The sequence below is a fragment of the Colias philodice genome, chromosome 20 (genome assembly GCF_061535455.1).
Source record: "Colias philodice isolate Cphi_HAF_F1 chromosome 20, ilColPhil1 Martin Lab GWU primary, whole genome shotgun sequence".
Taxonomy (NCBI): Eukaryota; Metazoa; Arthropoda; class Insecta; order Lepidoptera; family Pieridae; genus Colias; species Colias philodice.
In genome coordinates, this window is record NC_143105.1 from 4877370 (window position 1) to 4898384 (window position 21015).

The 21015-nt window shown below is 34.4% G+C and overlaps 2 protein-coding genes across 3 annotated transcripts; both read left to right on the top strand.

Moving 5' to 3' along the window:
• The first annotated feature begins 307 nt into the window (after positions 1–307).
• Positions 308–17945, top strand: Nmdar1 (glutamate ionotropic receptor NMDA type subunit 1). 2 transcript variants are annotated; one of them, XM_089707787.1, is made up of 17 exons: positions 308–370; positions 627–790; positions 872–994; positions 1161–1432; positions 1674–1826; positions 12168–12341; positions 13824–14085; positions 14292–14393; positions 14460–14571; positions 14656–14823; positions 15051–15175; positions 15258–15492; positions 15762–15910; positions 16032–16189; positions 16307–16479; positions 16576–16829; positions 17121–17945. In XM_089707787.1, the coding sequence occupies exons 2-17, from the start codon at positions 641–643 to the stop codon at positions 17301–17303; spliced, it is 2793 nt and encodes a 930-aa protein (XP_089563913.1). In that variant the 5' UTR covers positions 308–370; positions 627–640; the 3' UTR covers positions 17304–17945. The 2 variants fall into 2 exon arrangements, with proteins under 2 accessions (XP_089563913.1, XP_089563914.1); XM_089707788.1 differs by having other exon boundaries at positions 17160–17945.
• Positions 17946–18690: 745 nt separating this feature from the next.
• LOC149479403 (pseudouridine-5'-phosphatase-like) lies at positions 18691–20409 on the top strand. The gene is made up of 5 exons (XM_089707762.1): positions 18691–18782; positions 18950–19137; positions 19222–19437; positions 19569–19804; positions 20015–20409. Exons 2-5 carry the CDS (start codon positions 19083–19085, stop codon positions 20192–20194), a joined length of 687 nt encoding a protein of 228 aa, XP_089563888.1. The 5' UTR covers positions 18691–18782; positions 18950–19082; the 3' UTR covers positions 20195–20409.
• Positions 20410–21015: the final 606 nt, after the last annotated feature.

Below are 21015 nucleotides of genomic sequence, written 5' to 3' on the forward strand. Positions count from 1 at the left end.
CATGAATAATGTATGAAATGTTCATGAAACCATTTATCAACCCACCCCAGCAATACCAGCTTTTTTCTTTCGATTCACGATGGTGGACCTTTAAATACTCAAACCTCAAACAGATTAGCGTTAGATGTTTCTAATTTTTCATATTACTCCTACATAATATGTGTACTACTTGCTCTACATATTTATTAGATACACAAAATGTAGGATTGATTAAGGCTATTGCGCATGTGCGATTTCCATGGTAACCTAAGATAGGTGCTGCTCCATCTACCGTTACTCCTCAGCATCCTACCTTATTTAAGTTACGTAAACCTTTAATACTTTTGCTAAATTCAAAACAACAAAAATGTGTTCCCGATTTTTGTGATTGGTAAGTAATCCTGTAAAAACACCAAAGGACGAAAACCTGCGCTTCGTTTTTCGTTTTCTAAATAAAATTTGAGGTATTACACCCTAGCAAGGTTTTTATGCAACCAAAAACAAATGAAATATTTTAAACGCAGTCGTGCATTTGTTAACACATGCCTGTAAAACCTTTTATCTTCTATCTAGATTTAAATCAAATTGATGACTGAAATTCGAGCTTACGATGAATCAAACGTTTTTAAGACAGAAAATATTTTCAGATTATAATTTAACCATGTGGACCGTAGTATTTTTAACGATACTCGGTTGGTCTTCAGTGTATGCCGATATAGACAGACGTCGAAACTCAAACCCTACTTACTATAATGTAGGCGGTGTACTGTCCAGTAATGAGTCTATTGCCTTCTTCAAAGATACAATCTCTGTAAGTAAAACTTGAAAGTTTAAAACGTTAAAAGGGCATCAATGCTTAAGCATGTCAAATAACCAATTATTTTTATTCCAGAATCTCAACTTTAAAGATAAATATGTACCTCGCGGTGTGACCTACCATGATTACTCGATTTTGATGGATCCTAATCCCATAATGACTGCACTGAATGTTTGTAAAGATTTGATTGCACACAGAGTAAGTACCATTGAAATAAATATAAATCTCGCCTGATAACGATTAAAAAAAGTTGCAATTTTATAGAAGGTAGTTACTAACCTTCTACATACCTACTACAAATTAGTTAAATAGTTGGAAATTATTTCCTAATCATCATATTAAATATCAATACTAAATGTTTTAGGTTTACGCAGTGGTGGTGTCTCATCCGATAACAGGTGACCTTTCACCCGCTGCAGTGTCATATACGAGTGGTTTCTACCACATACCAGTTATAGGCATTTCTTCCCGTGACTCTGCTTTCTCTGATAAAAATATCCATGTTTCGTTTTTACGAACCGTTCCACCGTATTCGCATCAGGCTGATGTATGGGTGGATGTCCTTAAACACTTCAATTATATGAAAGTTATTGTTATACATAGCTCGGATACTGATGGTAGAGCAATCTTGGGAAGGTATGTATGTGTACTATATTAGCTTGCGACGAATATAAAAATCTGCGACGACTTTGACGAATAATTATTAAAGCATAAATTGATACGTCATAGGTTAAGGATACATCTATTAATTAATTAATGATTAGGTAAACATAACATACCATGATTAATGGCAAATTGCGATAACCTATTGATTATGTTAATTAGACTTTTTTAGACTATGACTATCTAAGTATTCAGATGTATTTTATATCTTTAGATTCCAAACTACTTCCCAAAGTGGTGATGAAGATGTTGATCGAAAAGTTGTGGTTGAACAGGTTATTGAATTTGAACCAGGTCTGGATTCTTTTAATGAAAAACTCATAGACGTAAGAAGTGCACAAGCAAGGGTTTTCCTTATGTATGCGAGGTACGTTAAGAATTTTGTTATTTACGTAACGTTGGTATGAACCTGGTATAAACCAGTACAAATTGAATTAACACTTCAGTATCGGTAAAAATTTAACATATCTATCGTAATTATGCTTTATGTGACATCAATATTTTTATTGAATACTTTTTATCATAGGAGATATGAAATTGGCAATATACAGGGTGTCCCAGAACTCAACGTCAAGCCAAAACGGGGCGACAGGATTGATTGTAACCATCATGATTTGCCTGAATGGATAAATTATAATAATTATAGTGTGAGATAACTGATAACTAGATAACCATACACTATATTTAACTTTGCACTGTTGTTTTTGGATAATACTGCATTTCCGAATATTCAATTTTGCAATAAATCAATAGTTTATAATAGGTTTGAGGGTAGGTATATATTAGTACTTTTGTAAGGTAACGGCACCAGTGGTGGACAAGCATCCAGTAATGGACAAAATAAATATAAAATTTAAATATTAAGACCAAAATTAACGTTATATAATTTGGCAATACTTAAAATAAAAGTTTGGTTCATAAGCTATCAAAATACGACACTTCATCTTATTCGGCCAAAACGTTTGAAGATGGCAGAACGTTATGTTTAGTTGCTGCGACTCGTTTCGAAGAAATCCGTTTTTACTAAGGAAATCCTTAAGGAAGTGAGGACACAATTTTGGTTATAAGAATTTTTGTATAAATGTTAGCAAAATTTGATATTACTTTTATTTATAGTAGTTAAGTGTACGAAATATTACACGATTTAGTATCATGATAGGTTATGTTGTTTAAATAAAATTCTTCAGTGTCCATAACTGGATTTAATTCTATGGATATATCCATTTATGGACATATGTCGAAAATAAACTTTTTTTAAAGGTATTAATTACATGCCCTTTTCTGTATTGTCTTTTCATTCTGATTAATAATATACCTATCACGACCATTTCAAACAAAGGGTTCCAATATTGTACAACAATTGTCCATGACTGGATTTGCTTTGGTTCCTATAATGGACATTGACATTTTTTGTTAAAATTACACTAATGGGTCCAACAACATAATATCTATCTACCCATGAAGAATATATTTTAGAACAATGGGTCATTATGTGCTGTGCGACTCGTTCTCGGCTTCATTCTGTATTACTGCGTAGAGAAGTCGCATACTTATGCGTATTGTAACGCATCTATCATAGAGAGTTCTCCGATGAACTGTTTGGATCGCTGTCTGCTGTTAAATTCCACCACCATATAGCACACACGCTTAAATTTCATCCACACCATCTTGACTAGGGAATGCAATCCGGATTACCCGAAATCCGATAAATCCGGATTTTGCTCGAATTTAAATAAGCTTTTAAATCCGGATTTAAAGAATGGAATCCGGATTTTTCGAACATATTAGCACAGTATTACAATATTTATAGGTTCTAATGTTTCTTGCGTTAGACGACAGATGGCACTGTAAGTGCATCCCGTTCCCGCGCAAGCAGTCGAATTTGGCGCGAATCGCGACACGTCGCGAAGCGGGCCTAGAAATAATACGTTTGAATTTAGATCTTATCACATTGCATTACTGTTGACTTTTGTTTACAACAATTTATCACCATTCGAAGCGTCGACTGGAACGTATTTCAGCTTACGCTGAGAAATAGAAGAAGTAGTTTGTAAAATTGTGGACTTGGAAAGCCGAAATAATCTTCAAGTGTCTGAGTCTGAGGCTAATACAGTCGAATCGTCGACAACAACATCGAGACAACGCGAATTGACTGAATCTCAGCATCTTAGTTATAGAGACAAATTGGATCTGGAATTAACAAAAATAAAAATGATTGGAGTTGGGGAAGAAAATGTGCCCAGACGGCAGCCAGAAACTGACATACTCAGCTTAGTGCGGGTAGAAATGGCATTATTTGAGGAAAGTGGTTCGCGAGGCCGATACTTGGAGGCCGCCTACAAACATCTTTTATGCATCCCACCAACAAGCGTTGAATCAGAGCGAGCTTTTCCGCAGCAGGAATCATCTGTAACCGAATTCGCAGCCGGTTAAATGACACTACATTAGACGCATTGTCATTTTTGAGGTCTCATTTTATGTCTCAAAAACAAAAGTAATTTTAGATTATATTTTAGAGCTAGCGCGCACGAGCAATTTTGTCTCCGCAACTATTTTGTCTCTCCACCCATGGGCTAGTATGAAAGTGCGCGCACGTAGGAACGCAACTCCCCATACAATTGATGGGAGAGATAAAATAGTTGCGGAGACAAAGTTGCTCGTGCGCGCTAGCTCTTAGTAATAATCTGTTTGCTCGTTGTGTTCATGAAAATTTAAATTTTGTTATTACTGATTTTGATAAAAATAAGAACTCTGATGGAAAGACTGTCATCATTACTAATAAAGAATGAAAAATCAAAATAGGATTTTGCTTACTGATTTAGAAATGATTTATATTTTATGATTTATATGTTTGTATATGATGAAAACTCTGTTTGCAATTTATGTTGTTTCTATTATCTAAGAAAATATTAAATGTTTTGTTATAATGTTTATGTCTGATGGATGTGACAAGGAGTCTGCTTTATGTTTTTTCTTTACCAAAGTGTAAAAGTTTTTATTTTATTAGAATTTTAGAGTTTGTCTAGTTAATTTCTAGGTATTGAAAAATATAAATACATTTTATTTAACTAAGATTCATGTTTTTTATTGATTTTACATAATAATAAACGTTTCAAACGGAAAAGTTAAATTTTTCATTAAAAATCCGCTAAATCCGGATTCTCCGGATTATTGTATAAATCCGTTTTTCAAAATCCGGATTTTGTAAAGTAAACGGATTTGCATTCCCTAATCTTGACAACAGTTTAAAAAAAGCTTTTTGCCTCATGCTACAATTTGGAATCCATATCGATGGACCGATCAGATTAAGGCTGTTGGCGGATTCAGATTGGCGATTCACTTCACGAGTGTAGCGGAATGCCCGGAAACAGAGAGATATGGCGGAATATCGTGAAGCGGGTAACATCTACCCCCCCAAACCTCATGTTGACCACGTTCGCTCTGACGAGAGTGATATGACGAAGAAGAAGAAGTCCCAAAATGGATGGAATGGCAGTACTTTTTTTAGTTATATTTTCCATCCCTGACTTATTGAGAAAAAAAACCCATATTGGTGTTTCTTAACACGTTCACTGCGGCATGTCCAGTATCGGGCCATCAGCGACTACACCACAGTGCGGCGCCCAAAATCGCAGTTTTCACCGTGGTGCGGCGAGGTTTTTTATATGTTAATCAATGACTAGAAAAGAGACAAATATATTTTTGTGATCACAGTTTGAAGTAGGACTCAATTTCGTTTAAAAATCGTATGGCAAAATATTGGACCAACGCATAGAAAAGAAACCGTTTCTTTTGTGTGCGGCATGTCAAATATTTTGCCATGGACAAGCACCTCATGCCGCACTGTACTGCGAGCGCGCCGCGTGTCAGTCTCGCATAGTGATGCACCAGGACCGAAGCACTTTTCTTTTGAGTTTTTTTAAATGACAATGATACCTTAAAGGCTTTAGTTTTTTTACTTTCTTTTATTTCGTAGCATAAATGCAAAAATGTGATGACAGTTGTGAAAATAATATAAAACATTAAAACAAAAGTTACTGAACAATTTCCTAATAGTACTCTATCAAGTACCTTGTTTTATATGTGTTTTTTTTTTGTATCGACGATCTCGTTATCTGTTAACAAACAGACTGAAATATACAAAATTGATTTATATCGATATCGATGTTTTATTTTACAGTGTTTCCCATCGCTATTACTGTAAACATGCCGTATCAACGCAGTGCGGGATGGCAAATAATTTTTCACAAAATCAGGGGTTTACATTTTCCCTCATATCTTTTAAACTATTCGGTCAAACTAAAAGCTATTCATGCGGTATATACTAGACTATATATACTATTATCTGAAAAAAAAAATTTTGAAATATCTTGAAATTTCATGAAATTATTAACCTTCAAAGTCAGAAGGTGCGATGTGATAAAAATGGCTCATGACGCACAGTGGTGAACTTGCCGATGTGAAGTATGGAAGACATGCCGCAACAACGGTAAGTTTGGCATTTTAGGTGCCGCAGTGAACGTGTTAACGGACATAACTCGTATTTAACGATGCATTTGTCCAATTTTTGCCTAGAAAATGGAAATTAAGACTGTTTTATTTAATATGAATATTATAACTATGCAAAATAATTAATAAGTACTATTTTTTATAAATACATCCCCGATTTATTATATTCCAATCATAATTTTCAAGATTCTATTGATAGTTATAAGTCTTCTCCAAGTGTAAATAACTGAAGAAAAAACATTAGGTACAGTCCATAAATGGGTGTTCATAACTGGATGTTGTCCAAAACTGGGTGTCCATCATTAGATTTTCACTGTCCATCACTGGTGCAAAAAAGTGGTTTTTTAATTTATAAATAACTTCATTATTTATGCATTGTAATCTTTTTTCTAACATTGGTTACGTTAAACTAACATTGAACTAAAGGTATAACTTAACAATATCCAATAAAGTTAAAAAACCTACGAGAAATTTGCAAAAAACTTCAATTTTTTCCTTAATCTGTACAAGACTGGTGCCGTTACGTTATAGGTATATGATACATATTATATGTTTTTTATATTGTATAGGTATATGTATATACATACTTAAATACTCTTATTATTAGTAAATATTAAGTACTAGCTGTTGCCCGCGACTTCGTCCGCGATTAGGTCGTTTTTTGTCATTCGTCGTTTAAAAAAAATACGTGACACTTTATTTTTGAATGTTCTTAATTATTGTCTCTTATAAAATTTAACTACTTGCATTAAAATTGAACACTCTGATAAGAAAATCTTAAAATCTGAAGAAAACATGAATGAATGTGATTTAAATTCTACATTACTGATGGTTGCCTGGAAGAAATGGCTTATAGCCATAAGGCCGCCCACTGTATGCCGATTGTATCTTTTATTTTGTGTCGTCTTAATCTTGTATTTCCTATACAGTGAAGAATAAATAAATAAATAAATTACTTAGTATCAAAATATAATAATCTAAATTAAATGTAGATTAACAGTTTGAGCACACCATTATAGAATATGTACTTAAGTATTAAATTACGTTAGTTAACATAGTAACTTTACTAAAAACACGATGACTTTCTTTCGCGCTCGGTACCACAAACTAAGCATGTTTGTGGTAAGTGGCCCGCGTGACGCGTCACTTGACCCCCCGCGAGTTCCCCTCCGTTGCTATGCGAAAATACATTCGTTGCTCTATTTTAGGAAAAATTTGTAATACTGTGGCCTGGGCGTTATAACACGTCCAGGGAGTTCCTGAGTGCCGATATCACCATCTTGAGGAAAAGCTTCTAATGTCGATTTAAAACTGCATACATACGAATTAACCTGTTCTAAAATTGTGAAATGAGTTCAGTTTTAAATTTGAGAAATATTGATTTCTTGTATTCCACTATTCGTTGTAGTCGAATACAAAATATACCTATTTAAACAAACTTAGGTTGGCCTACAGGCAAAAGGGATCCTATCAAATGGTAAACTTGACCTTGTATCTTAAAAAAAAGCATGAACGGACCTTCTGATAATTATTGAGCACCAAAGGATCATTTGAAACGCGCTACTATAAGAGCGAATATTGTCTAATAACAGTTTACATTGCACAGTATGTTCCTCTAAAAGTAGTGATTTCAAAGGTTCCGGTGTATCTTCAAATGAAAGCCGGCTCCTTACTACACTTTAAAGCATTACAAAAAGAACATACTACGCCTTTACAGAAGATGATCTGTAATCAATTGTGAGGTTATAAGCAAATCTATATTTGTCAGACCACACCACCGAATTCGTAGATTGTTTACCTCAAGTCATTAAGACTATGACGAAATCTGTCTGCAGTAAGACGGGCCTCTCGCTATTCGTCCGTTTCCAGAGACCGAATAGTTTCAATTCTTAATCTTTCATTAAACAAACTTATTAATCGTTCTTGTCTCATATAATTGTAATATTCGCGTCCCTACTCTAGTCATTGCTTATACTCATGTTCATCTTCAAGAGATCGAATAATATTATGATGCACCCTATCATTTGTCAAACGGTCTTCATATTGAGTAAAGTTTCAGATTCTCGAGATAAAATATGACTGTCGTGATCAGTAGTGAGACGTAATTCCCTCTCAGTGAGGGTTTCGGTCTCACGGGATAGTACAATATGCCGTTTGCGATCAGCTGTGAGACGTCAAACCCTCTCAGTGAAGGTTTCGGTCTCACGGGATAGTAGGGGAGACCGGGTTTGGTTGTCTCACGGGTTGGTTGTCACAGCGGTCTTAACACAAAACTGAACTATCGAATAAGTCTGTTGAACAGCGTGGCAAGAGCGATACAGTGACAACGCTTTCCCCACTTCGCGTCAGACCGCCCCGATCTGCCGTGAGGGCCTCACACGTGTTTAGGGTGCACTCACACACATCAGTCACCGTCAAGTCACCGATGACTGATCGGTGACGGTTTGTGTACGTATCCACAAACACCAGTCACCGTCATGTTGTCCGTCAGTCACGTCGCCGGTTTGACTGAATCATTGAACACATACATCAGGTTAGTCAGTGATTAGACGTGTGTCACGCTAGAGAACATGTAGCAATTGACGGTAGCACGACGCTGACTGAACTGAGACGTGACGGCACCGGGTGAGTGGGGATAAAAGTATGGTACATGTATGGAAAGATTATTTGACGTGCCTGACCGGGGACGTCACTGATAGATTTCGTGCCGGCGACTGTCGTGTGGGAACAGAGTCATACTAGAACTATTGATACATATTTTTTTTTAATCCTGTCCGGTGACGTGCCGTGACGGTGACTGATGTGTGTGAGTGCACCCTTGTTTTCGCACAGATTTTTTATGATATGAGGACCGAATATGCTCCTCATAACATCACTTTTTGTGAACGAAACGACAGCGCGGTTTAATTTAATGCCAACACCATTAGAAAAAAGGATTATTATTAATTGTGAAAAAATATCATGATTTACACTATTAACACTCTTTTAACATAAAATATAAGTCTGTGAGTGTGTAAAAATAAATCCAGCTAATCACACATCAAACTTATGTTTATAATTAGGTATACGACATGAAAATATATTAATTACCAAGCAATAATAATACAGATAAGCAGTGGTGGCTCAGTGGTGAGACCTCGGACTTCGAATCGATAAGTCCGGGGTTCGAGACCAGGCGAGCGCGCAGGAAATAAATTGATTTTTCAATTTATCTGCGCATGTTGTAACTTCCCCACTGCTCGGACGGTGAAGGAAAACGTCGTGAGGAAATCGACATGTCGAAGAATTAAAAAGTTCGATGACATGTGTCATCCGCCAACACGCACTTGGCCAGCGTGGTGGATTATGGCCTGTACCCTCATAGGAGGCCCGTGTCCCAGCAGTGGGAACGTATATGGGCTGATGATGATGAATAATACAGATAAATACTGAACATAAGTAGGTATAATAGATATTAAGTAGTATTAGTTAAAATATACTTTGACTGTTAGTCAAAGTTTATTTTTACTAACAACATGTAAATGAAGAAGAAATAATAATTACCAACGAACTAACCTTTTCTATAATACTTAACACGGCACATTTTTCAAATTATCTTGCTCAACCCTGCTCAAAAATTTGAGGGTTTTGTTGGAACTTTAATATGTCAAAACTATGATATATCTAAACTACTATACAACTTGCTTGCGGAAATGCTCATTACAATTGTGAATCTAAAGAATAACTAACAACATACTATTCAATTTTATTGAGCTGATGAATATCTTTTGCCTGGAAGAAATCACCGTCGCCTAATAAATATACTGTGTTTTCTTATAAAACCGTTACATAATTTATTTTATCTACTTAAATAATGAAAATGATATTATAATATTTATAAAATATAAAACATATTATGTAAAATGATTAAAAATAAATAAACGAAGCAACTACGATTCAAAGAAAACATCTTTTAGTGTTAAAATGCTCTTAGCAATCCTGGATGATGAACTGTATCATGTACTCTGATCCCAGTACAGTCGGTACCTCGATAGCCATAACGATAAATATTATAATCAGATAACCGCAAAGTCAAAATAAAAACATTACTTGTACAGTTGTGAGTGCAAAATTTACGTTTCATTTGGATTAACATTTTTTTCGGTACTAAAACGTAGTCGTTTGATATGTGGTTGGCTGCCCCTCCTCTCCTTCCTGAAAAATATCCTCCAAAATTTCCCGAGATACTTCCAATGATTGAACCATTGGACGTTGGACATTAACTTCAGTCAAAAATTGACGAAGCGGATGATTACTAATTTCCACTTAATCCTCGCTGCTTACTATCTTTACCATCAAATCATCAATTTTCAAGTGGTGTTGTAAAAATATCAGCAGAAATCGTCTTCCAAAGGCGATATAATTTTATGAGCATTGAATCAGTAAATAACAAAATCAAAAGTTAACTGTAAATCTATAAAAAAAGCTACTTACAAATAAAATTTTATCAAAAACTACTGTTCCCAATGCACCTCAAAATAATAAAAGAATTCATCATTTTATTATTTCATTCTAAAAGTGTAATATAATACCTACCAACAAAAAACATGAATTGCTATCATTATAAAAAATAAATACCTTTAAGTAACAACTTACTTCTTGTGGGAACGCATGATGGTGAAAATTTACAAATCACGAAGATTGCATTTGATATTTTTGGTTTTATGGCATTCAATTGCTTTATAAATATCACTACATAGTATAAAAAAGTCGCTTTCTCTGTCCCAATGTCCCTTTGTATGCTTAAATCTTTAAAACTTCGCAACGGATTTTGATGCGGTTTTTTTAATAGATAGACTGATTCAAGAGGAAGGTTTTAGTATATAATTTATTAGGTTTTAGACAAAGCGGACGAACCCGCGGGCGGTAAGCTAGTAAATTTATAAAATACGAAGATTTTTAAAATTGTAACTAATGAACGCAATCAATATTAGATTAACTGTAGATAATGGTGTCTAGTTTTACTTAAAATAATAAACATCTACCCTCACTTTAAAAAAATGTAGTATATTTATTATTTACACGAAATATACCTTATAGGGAAGGGAAGATATGGGCTAAAGAGTTAAATAGATAACATTATACATATTTAAATTATTAATTTCCAACTGTGTATTCAGTAGTGTTAACATCTAAATTGATTTGATTTTTACGAAATCTCATAGATGGCGCTGTTACAAAATTAACATTATACAACTTACATTCTTTAAACTACGTTTCTCTTCCCAAGTTACTTAAATGGCATAATTAATAGTGTCAATCTAGATATTGTCAAACAACATTTATATATGCGTCATTTGATTATTAATTTCCAATAGTTAACGTGTGTTTGATTTTTCTAACACTTCATAGATGGCGCTGTTTCAAATTTGTCTTTATACTGCTAAGATTCATTTAACTGTTTCTCTGTCCAAATTACGTAAATGACATAGTTTTTATTTTGTAAAGCTAGATAATAGCATGGCTTACTCGAAGCCAACATTCAAACATGAGTCTTTAGATTGTACGCTGTCGTAGTACACGGAATATGTAAGAAAAATAAAGGCTCACAGCTCCTCCCCCGAAGATGATATCATGATAATATGTTTAAACTATCCTCACCCGACCTCTTAGGAATATTCATGCAAAATTTGTAGTAAATCTATGCAGTACTTTTCGAGATTAGCTCGGTCAAACATACAGACAAACAGACAAACAGACAAACAGACAAACAGACAAACAGACAAAAATTCTAAAAACTATGTTTTTGGCTTCTATATCGATTATAGATCATGGATTATGTATTCTTTTAAAAAAATATTCAATGTACAGTTTTGACTTTCCTACGATTTTATTATATGTATAGATTAGATAGAACACAGTACATAGGTACATACACAATATCGCAACCTTTTTTTTTGTATTTCTAGTAGTTATAAAAAAAATGGCTGCAATATTCTTCAACGTAATAATTCTGAAGGTATTTCCTATTTCATAGGTCTACCAGGTACGTTTTTACTTCATAATTTTAATCCATGTAGAAAATGAACATGAAGAACAATCCGAAGTAAGATTTTATTATTAATTTGATAAAGAACACCCACAGGCCACAATCCACTTGTTGTGACAACTCTGTAAATAAGATTTATAAATAGTTCTCTAAAAATCTTATCTCTTCCAGTAAGACCGACGCCGAGATAATATTCCGTGACGCAACATACATGAATATGACGACAACTGGGTACGTCTGGATGGTGACAGAGCAAGCGTTAGATGCTGCTAATGCCCCTGAAGGTCTCCTGGGACTCAGGCTCGTAAATGCTACCAATGAACATGCCCACATCCAGGATTCTATGTAAGAGTAATATCTAATTTGGCAAAAATAAATAAGGAGGAATGTTGTTGCATCAGTAAAATATGTCACAAAGTTCAACTGACGTAACGTGACGTATATTTCTTACTAGTTTGCTTATCATTTGCCTTTAATTAAAAAAAATTATTAAATGTAACTAGATTGTTTTTATCATGTCACGTGATAGATCCAGAGCCCACGACGGCCAGACATTCCTTTCTTTAATAAAGTTGAAAGTTTATCTGTATATGTCTCCGATAAAGATAAGAACGACTAGCGATTATCAAGTCTGGGTTGTGGTTACTTTGGCAGGAAACAGGTAGTAAGGGTGTATAAAATTGTACCTAACTTTCATTATAGTTTAAAAGCTAAATTTTATATATGTTACTTGGCGACCTATAAAAAGATTTTACCTTAAGAGCCAGACAGTTTTCATGGTTCTTACATCTAGCCAGACACATTTAAAAAATAACTAACATATCATCAAATTCACATAACTACCTAAAATCGTAACAAATATGAAATAACTCACTAAAGCATTAGTTAACTATAATTATTAAAAATATAATAGTATAATATTTAAGTAATAATGTTATTACTTATCTTTTACGGGGACTTATGTTGATGGAATTTCACGTATCTCGATGACACAATAAAAAAGTCATCGGGATATGTGAAATTCCATCAACATAAGTAGGTCCCCAAGTAACATATATAAAATTTAGCTTTTAAACTATAATGAAAGTTAGGTACAATTTTATACACCCTTACTACCTGTTTCCTGCCAAAGTAACCACAACCCAGACTTGATAATCGCTAGTCGTTCTTATCTTTATCGGAGACATATACAGAGAAACTTTCAACTTTATTAAAGAAAGGAATGTCTGGCCGTCGTGGGCTCTTGATCTATGATGTCAGTTTGAGTAGTTTTTACGAACGTTAGGGCCGGCGCCCACTGCCGGCACGGCACGGCATGGCACGGCAGAGCATCCCGCGGCGTGCAATGGCATCCCGCGGCGTGCAGTGGCATCCCACGGCATTCAGTGGCATGCCGTAGCATCCTGCTAAAAGCCCAGCCACTCTGGCATCCATCAGTTTTGCTCCGCGCTAATGCTGCATAAGTTTCAACCTTATTTCAACTAGCTAGTAATCATAATTACTCGACCCCAAAGTGACGCATACGCCTCGCGGGATGCAATGGCGCGCCGCGGCATTCCTTGGAATGAAACAGCAAGACACGTCATGCCACCGCATCCCGCGGCGTGCCGCGTCATGCTGCAGCATCCTGCAACACGTCGCGGCATCGTGGCATCGAAATAAAGTAACTTGAATTCTAAACTGATTGAAATAAGATTCAAAATAACTTCATTAGTAATAAAAACCTCTGCCCTGCCATGCCATGTCGTGCCGGCAGTGGGCGCCGGCCCTTAAGGTATTTTAATTAATTGTTCCTATATAATTATTATGTTTATACGTTTGCTCTAGCTACGTCCTCGCATCAGCAATACGTGAAATGAACAAAACCGAAGAAATCAATGCTCCACCTTCTGACTGTGATAATTCAGGATCTATATGGCTAACTGGACAAGTTCTGTTCGATTACATTAGAAAACAGAGGCTGGAGAATGGTGCCACCGGACATGTAGCGTTTGACGATCATGGTGATAGAGTACACGCAGAATACGACATGGTCAATGTTAGGGCACACGGCGAACACGTAGCTGTTGGCAAATACTTTTATTCTAAGGTACATAATTTAGCTAGAAAATTAGTAAATTACATACTAATTTGATTACAGTGATATTATAGGTAATTAGATGAAATTCTTCTGTAATAACTAATAAGTCCTCTGATTATTGCGTTTATCAATTTCGATAGAGACCTCGTATTAGACATGACGTGTATGGGAATACATCTCATTTTCCGAATTTAAAATAATTTTCTTGTTTCAAGGAAACACAAAAAATGCGCCTTGAACTCAAAGAACACGAAATTATATGGATGGGACGTAGTTCGTCAAAACCGGAAGGATTTATGATACCAACACACCTTAAGGTAGAATTTTTTTCTGAAACAATATTTGTAATTTTACGATGATAATAATCAATTTTGTGTTTAAAGGTATTAACAATCGAAGAGAAACCATTCGTATATGCCCGCCGCGTTGAAGATATTTTCGATTGTACGAGTGAAGAAATACCATGTCCACATTTTAACGCCAGTGAAGAAGCAGGTAATATTTAAAACTCTCCTGCCAATGTCGTCTTAGTTAAAACGTCTCTGGTAAATAAAAATTAAAAAACCCGAATTCTTTTAGATCAAATGTACTGCTGCAAAGGGTTTTGTATGGACCTCTTGACGTACTTATCAAGAGCTATAAACTTCACATTTTCATTGGCTCTCTCACCAGATGGCCAGTTTGGTTCCTATATATTCAAAAACATTTCTCAACCGGGATCTAAAAAGGAATGGACTGGATTAATTGGTAAACCGAATTTATAGATATATCATCGTTATACATAAGTTAGTGCTTTTACTGAATTTATTTTTTGATTTGCTTTAATACGCTTTTCGTTTAAATATAATGTTTATTTTGTTTATTCTTGGTTCTTGCAAGTCGATTATTATCAATAGTATGTCCCGCATTGTTAAATGATCTCTTGCATCTAGATTTCATCATTCTCACTCTCTCATTTTTTTATCTTACACCAGGAGAACTAGTATATGAACGTGCCGATATGATCGTAGCACCTTTAACAATTAACCCTGAACGAGCAGAATTTATCGAATTCAGCAAGCCATTTAAATATCAGGGTATCACGATCTTGGAGAAGAAGGTAAGCTTTGCGGGAGTGTTGATTAGGTATTCCATTTTTGAATTCATTTTCTTCATAATAATGTTTTTTTTCTTGTTTCCAGCCATCTAGATCGTCAACCCTCGTATCCTTCTTACAACCTTTCTCTAACACTTTATGGATACTTGTGATGGTGTCTGTACATGTGGTGGCACTAGTACTGTATCTGCTGGATAGATTTTCACCGTTTGGCAGATTTAAGTTAGCAAATATAGATGGAACGGAAGAAGATGCGTTAAACTTGTCGAGTGCAATTTGGTTCGCATGGGGAGTTTTACTTAACAGCGGTATTGGAGAAGGTAATGCATATTTTGGAACCCTAATGACCTACGTCGTCGCTACAACGTGTTTATTTGTAAAACTTAACAAAAAGTTTTATAAATACCTACACTCTCGTCATAACTAATATTTATATTATTGGAAGCATTTCCCTTGATAAATCAAAGCTACTAAAATAATAATCACTATCCAATATGTAATTCGTTTTTAAGCACCCAACAAATTTATATACTTTTCGCATTGACAAAAACAGAAAATTACAATTATTATTTTATTATTACTGCCACAGGGACACCAAGAAGTTTTTCGGCACGTGTGCTAGGCATGGTATGGGCAGGCTTCGCTATGATCATTGTTGCCTCATACACTGCTAATTTAGCTGCATTTCTTGTGTTAGAGAGACCGAAAACTAAATTGAGCGGTATTAATGATGCTAGGGTAAGTTGTTTTTATAATATGCTTATTAAAGAACATTTAAAATGAATGTTTTTGTATAGTTAAATTATCTATCTCTAGCTTATCAATCTTAACAATCTTAATAAAAAATACATCTATATAGCTTCGTAACACTATGGAGAATCTCACGTGTGCTACAGTGAAGGGATCTGCAGTGGACATGTACTTTAGACGGCAGGTCGAACTATCTAACATGTACCGAACAATGGAGGCCAATAATTACGATAATGCTGAACAAGCTATACAAGATGTGAAAGATGGGTAATGTATAATATTATCTATTTTCATAACTGATGGTAACAGGCAAAGTAGGTAATTCACCTAACTTATTTGTCACGCTGTTCAATATAACACTAACTTCTATGTTATATATTACAGGAAGTTAATGGCATTTATTTGGGATTCATCACGTTTGGAATTCGAAGCGGCTCAAGATTGTGAGTTGGTGACTGCTGGTGAACTCTTCGGGAGGTCTGGTTATGGAGTCGGTTTACAGAAAGGATCACCGTGGGCTGATTTAGTAACATTGGCAATACTTGACTTTCATGAAAGTAAGAAAACGATTACTGTTTGAAATCAATAATTTTGTAACAAAAAATGCAAGCTTAATTCCACGCTCGTGATGACCCAATGGATGTTGGTTTCAGGTGGGATCATGGAATCGTTCGACAATAAATGGATACTCCGAAATAACATGCTTAATTGTGAAGAAAACGAAAAGACCCCAAATACATTAGGCTTGAAAAACATGGCAGGGGTATTCATTCTAGTTTTAGCTGGCATTATAGGAGGGATAGTTCTTATTGTAATTGAAGTTGTTTACAAAAAACATCAAATAAAAAAACAGAAGAGGATGGAGATCGCTCGTCACGCTGCTGATAGATGGCGTGGAGCAGTCGAGGTAAACCGAACCAAAATTGGAGTAATATCCATGGAGTCCGATGTCATCGACCAAAAACAGCTCGAGTCAAAAATATAAACCCACCTACGACCATGGCTTTCGAACTAAATATATTCTTGTTAAATTATTACTCACAATAAAATCTATATCACGTTTCATTTAGTTTTTAATTTCATGTAGTAGAGCGTGGTGCTTTTGGACGTTCTGGGACGTCTCTGACAGCTTCGTAAGTACAAAACTGTATATAACATCAAACCATCCAACGTGAAATAACTTGTTCTATTTTTTTAGAAGCGGAAGACATTAAGGGCTGCTATTTTGCCTTCACAGCGGCGAGCGAAGTCGAACGGCGTGAAGGAAGCGGGGAGCATCAGCCTGGCGGTAGACCGCGGCGCAAGGCGCAGGGATGAGCTGCCTCGCATACCGCGTTACAGTCCAGCGTACACGCCGGATGTATCACATCTTGTCCTTTAAGATGTTGCAAAAGCAATACGCAATCTATACACTTTTTAAGAATATTAGATAGATAGTTCGTATGTTTTGTGTCATAGGATGTACAAAATCAAACATTGTATTGAGAATATGTAATTCAATACCTAGAGGACGACATCATTGTCATCGACAGGCCTACTGAGTTTATTTTTTATTTTCTTAGGTCATATTCCTAAATAACTGTATGAAACATAATTATTAACAGACTTCATTTTATATTTATTTTAGTATTTAAATCGATGTATCAACGTTGACCAAGGAATCCACACCACATTACCTATTTATATTAATAAGGTAGATTTGTGTGTCTTTGATAATAAAAAAAATGACAAAATAAGACCTCTAACCTAATTCCAAGCATTCTAGATGTAAAAAAATCCCAAAATAAAACGTTTGATGCTAGTTCATTGAAGTATAATAATGGCCATAAAATTCTTATGATAAAATAGATAATCTAAGTTATGATATTTATTAAATAAAATGTATTTAATTAATTTATAATGTTAATTGAAATAAATTATTTACAGGCGTACAATATTTGCTCAAGAGTTTTATATTTTTGGGAACTTACTTTACTACATTATTTTATTAATTTTAGAAATTAATTTATTATTGCTATTACCTCTGTGAATATTTAGTAAATGTTAATCGTAACATGTGTTTTATTTACAGGTTGTAACAGACCGAATTTCCGTTATTTGCTTTCCGTTAGAATTTGAAATTATTGTTTTTTAATTTAATAATAACTAAGTATGCCAGACTATGTTAAAATTGCATTGGATAAGGCAGTTTGTCAGTAAAGTACAATCACAGTACAATGCACAACAATGGATAAGAAACATCTGTAGGTCCTAGACTCATTACATAATGATCTTAGGTTCCTTCTAGATAACAAAAACAAATTAGTAAATTACTGCTGTGTATATGATTTCTCCCGATTTGGCTGCCCTCTGCAGCAATCGTAGTAACTATATTTAAAAAATATGTATAATCAAATAAACCGTTTTCGCTATAAATTAATACACAATATTACCTAATTAATGATAATAACTTGATAATTTCCGAGGGAGCTCATAACAAACAGGTACCTACCTAAAGGCCTAATGCAGCCTGCAGGTTTTTGCGGATACCTCAGACCTCTCTTCTCATTATTTATTCATCTTTAATTCCTATATTTTCACGGATGTTTCACGGGTACTTTTTAAACCATTTCGGCAGTATATATTATATTACTCTATGCCAAGAATCTATGCATTTCAGTCTGACAACAGCTGTCAGTGTCCACTGTCCAGTGACCTTGAAATTTGATAACATTGTCTGTGTCATAATTACGAATGATGGTTGACATTAGGTATTTATTTTTATCACGTTTGCCGTAAAACGGAATACTGTTACTTATAAAATTATTTGTAAATACCACGGGTAGATAATATCATTTCCTTCCCATCTATTCAAATAAATGTAACTTATACCTATTTAATATTTTATTCTTGTTCAACATATACTACTTTTCAATTTATTGTGGTCCTAAAGATAAGGACCACGCGTGTAACAAGAAACCGTATAAAGAATAGCACGAAATTTGAAAATATATTATCACTTGGAAATTTTTTATTTGTCCACGACAGTCGTGTAGAGCAGTAGAGGTGTAGGTGTACCGTGTAGATGTGTAGATAATATTTTATTAGTTATTACCTTTGGAACCATTTTGAATGAAGCAGTGTATTATTTTTATTTTGTAACTAAATTAATTTTGAAAAAATGGTTTTCAAACCAGTAACTCATGTGTTATTTGATATGGATGGATTATTACTAAGTAATGTTCTTTTGTAATTTAATTTAACACAGTGCATTTTTGTAAGCTTATAACAAGACCTATAAATTATTTTAATTATTTCAGATACTGAAGACCTTTACACAGTGCTTTTTCAAAATATGCTCTCAAAATATGGAAAGGAATATAGTTATGATTTGAAATTGAGATTGATGGGTCGCCAGGCTCACGAATCTGCGAAAATCGTTATAACAGAACTAGACCTTCCTCTGACGGTCGAAGAATTTTTAGCTGAAAGTAAAAAGGGTGAAAAAATATTTGAAGACACAAAATTACTACCAGGTACATGTCTGTTTTAAAGCTTTATTCCTCCTCCTCTCAAAAATCATCAAATCCTTTTTTAAATGTTGGTGGTGGTTTTATTTATGATACACATAATACATTACATTACATAATTTTATTTAATTCTTTAGGAGCAAGGAGGTTAATTGAACATCTTCATCAGCACAACATTCCAATAGCCTTAGCTACAAGTTCTAGTGAGAAAAGTTACCATTTAAAAGTGGATAAACATCATACAGCACTATTTTCATTGTTCCCTTACAAAACATTTGGTTGTTCAGACCCTAATGTGAAACTGGGTAAACCACATCCAGATATATTCTTGGTAACAGCTGCTAAGTTTCCTGACAAACCTGATCCTGAGAAAGTAAGTCCTTAATCCTTTAAATATTATTTTCTTATTTTTAAAGGCTTAATTATAAGTAAATCTATCTTAATTGAATGTACTTTATTTTTATATACTTAGTATTATATTTTTTCTAGGATACATTCAGCCATGCCACAAAATAGTGGATTAAATTTATTTGTAGACTATTTAAGTTTATAAGAAAAACCTAACACTTTGCTCTATGTCTAGTGTTTAGTATTTGAAGATGCAGTAAATGGTGTAAAAGCAGCATTGGCAGCAGGCATGCAAGTAGTAATGGTACCAGACCCTCAAATGGACAGAAATCTTACAAAAGAAGCAACTCTAGTTCTTAATAGTTTAGAAGAATTTAAACCTGAACTCTTTGGATTACCTCCTTTTGAGGACTAGTTTTAAGCAAACAAAAGGTCATCTTATTTTTTTGTATGGCTTTAAAATTAAGTTTTAAATTGAGTTTTATTTTTTATTGGAAAGGGAAGTGTGATAAGAATTAGCTTTAATTACTTTGTAAAACTTTTTATGATTAGTATGGGTGTTATCAATGGTAATTAAAAATTACAATAGGTAATTTTATAATTTTATGGGTACCTACGTTTTTTGTTTGAAGTAGGGTCAACCGGGGCAAATGCAACTATGGGGCTATGGCAACTAGTTATCATAACTAATTTATTAGAGTTGTTGTAATAAATCGCCACCTATGATTCAATAGCTCAACGACTAATAAATCTTACAAGTTATAGATGGTGCCCCTACGATGAAAACTATTTGATTGATAGGCCATTGTGTCAAACCGCTATTTTGAAGTTGGTGTGCGTAAAAACAGGTGTCGAGTTTTGCAGACAAAAAAATTGTTTAGGAGTGATTTTTTGCAGGTGTTTTTGATTGGACACGATTATCACAAGCCGTTAAGCATATTTCATTTATATTTTTAGTGCGTTAGTTGACTCTATTTTGTGTTATTGATGCAGTTACAATTGCCTCATGAAAATTTCACTGTGGGGTTATTGCAACTGTGAGGTTAGTTACAATAGCCCCTTATATTTTTGTATGAAACTAAAAACACTAGTGATGTGACAGTGTCGATATTTTTATTATGTATCCTTCTTGGTAGTCAAAATATATTTTCTTTATGATTAATTAAAGAAGAACCATCGATTATTTCTTCGATATTATACCCAGAGACGGGTTCATAAGTAAAATTCAAATTAGAT

Excerpts from the sequence above, each read along its gene's own strand:
- Nmdar1 (XM_089707787.1), top strand. The coding sequence starts at position 641 with ATGTGGACCGTAGTATTTTTAACGATACTCGGTTGGTCTTCAGTGTAT. Across the intron at positions 1,827-12,167 it reads GTTTTCCTTATGTATGCGAG|TAAGACCGACGCCGAGATAA; the intron begins GTACGTTAAGAA and ends TATCTCTTCCAG. Across the intron at positions 15,176-15,257 it reads TCACGATCTTGGAGAAGAAG|CCATCTAGATCGTCAACCCT; the intron begins GTAAGCTTTGCG and ends TCTTGTTTCCAG.
- LOC149479403 (XM_089707762.1), top strand. The coding sequence starts at position 19,083 with ATGGTTTTCAAACCAGTAACTCATGTGTTATTTGATATGGATGGATTA. Across the intron at positions 19,438-19,568 it reads AGACACAAAATTACTACCAG|GAGCAAGGAGGTTAATTGAA; the intron begins GTACATGTCTGT and ends TTAATTCTTTAG. Across the intron at positions 19,805-20,014 it reads ACAAACCTGATCCTGAGAAA|TGTTTAGTATTTGAAGATGC; the intron begins GTAAGTCCTTAA and ends CTCTATGTCTAG.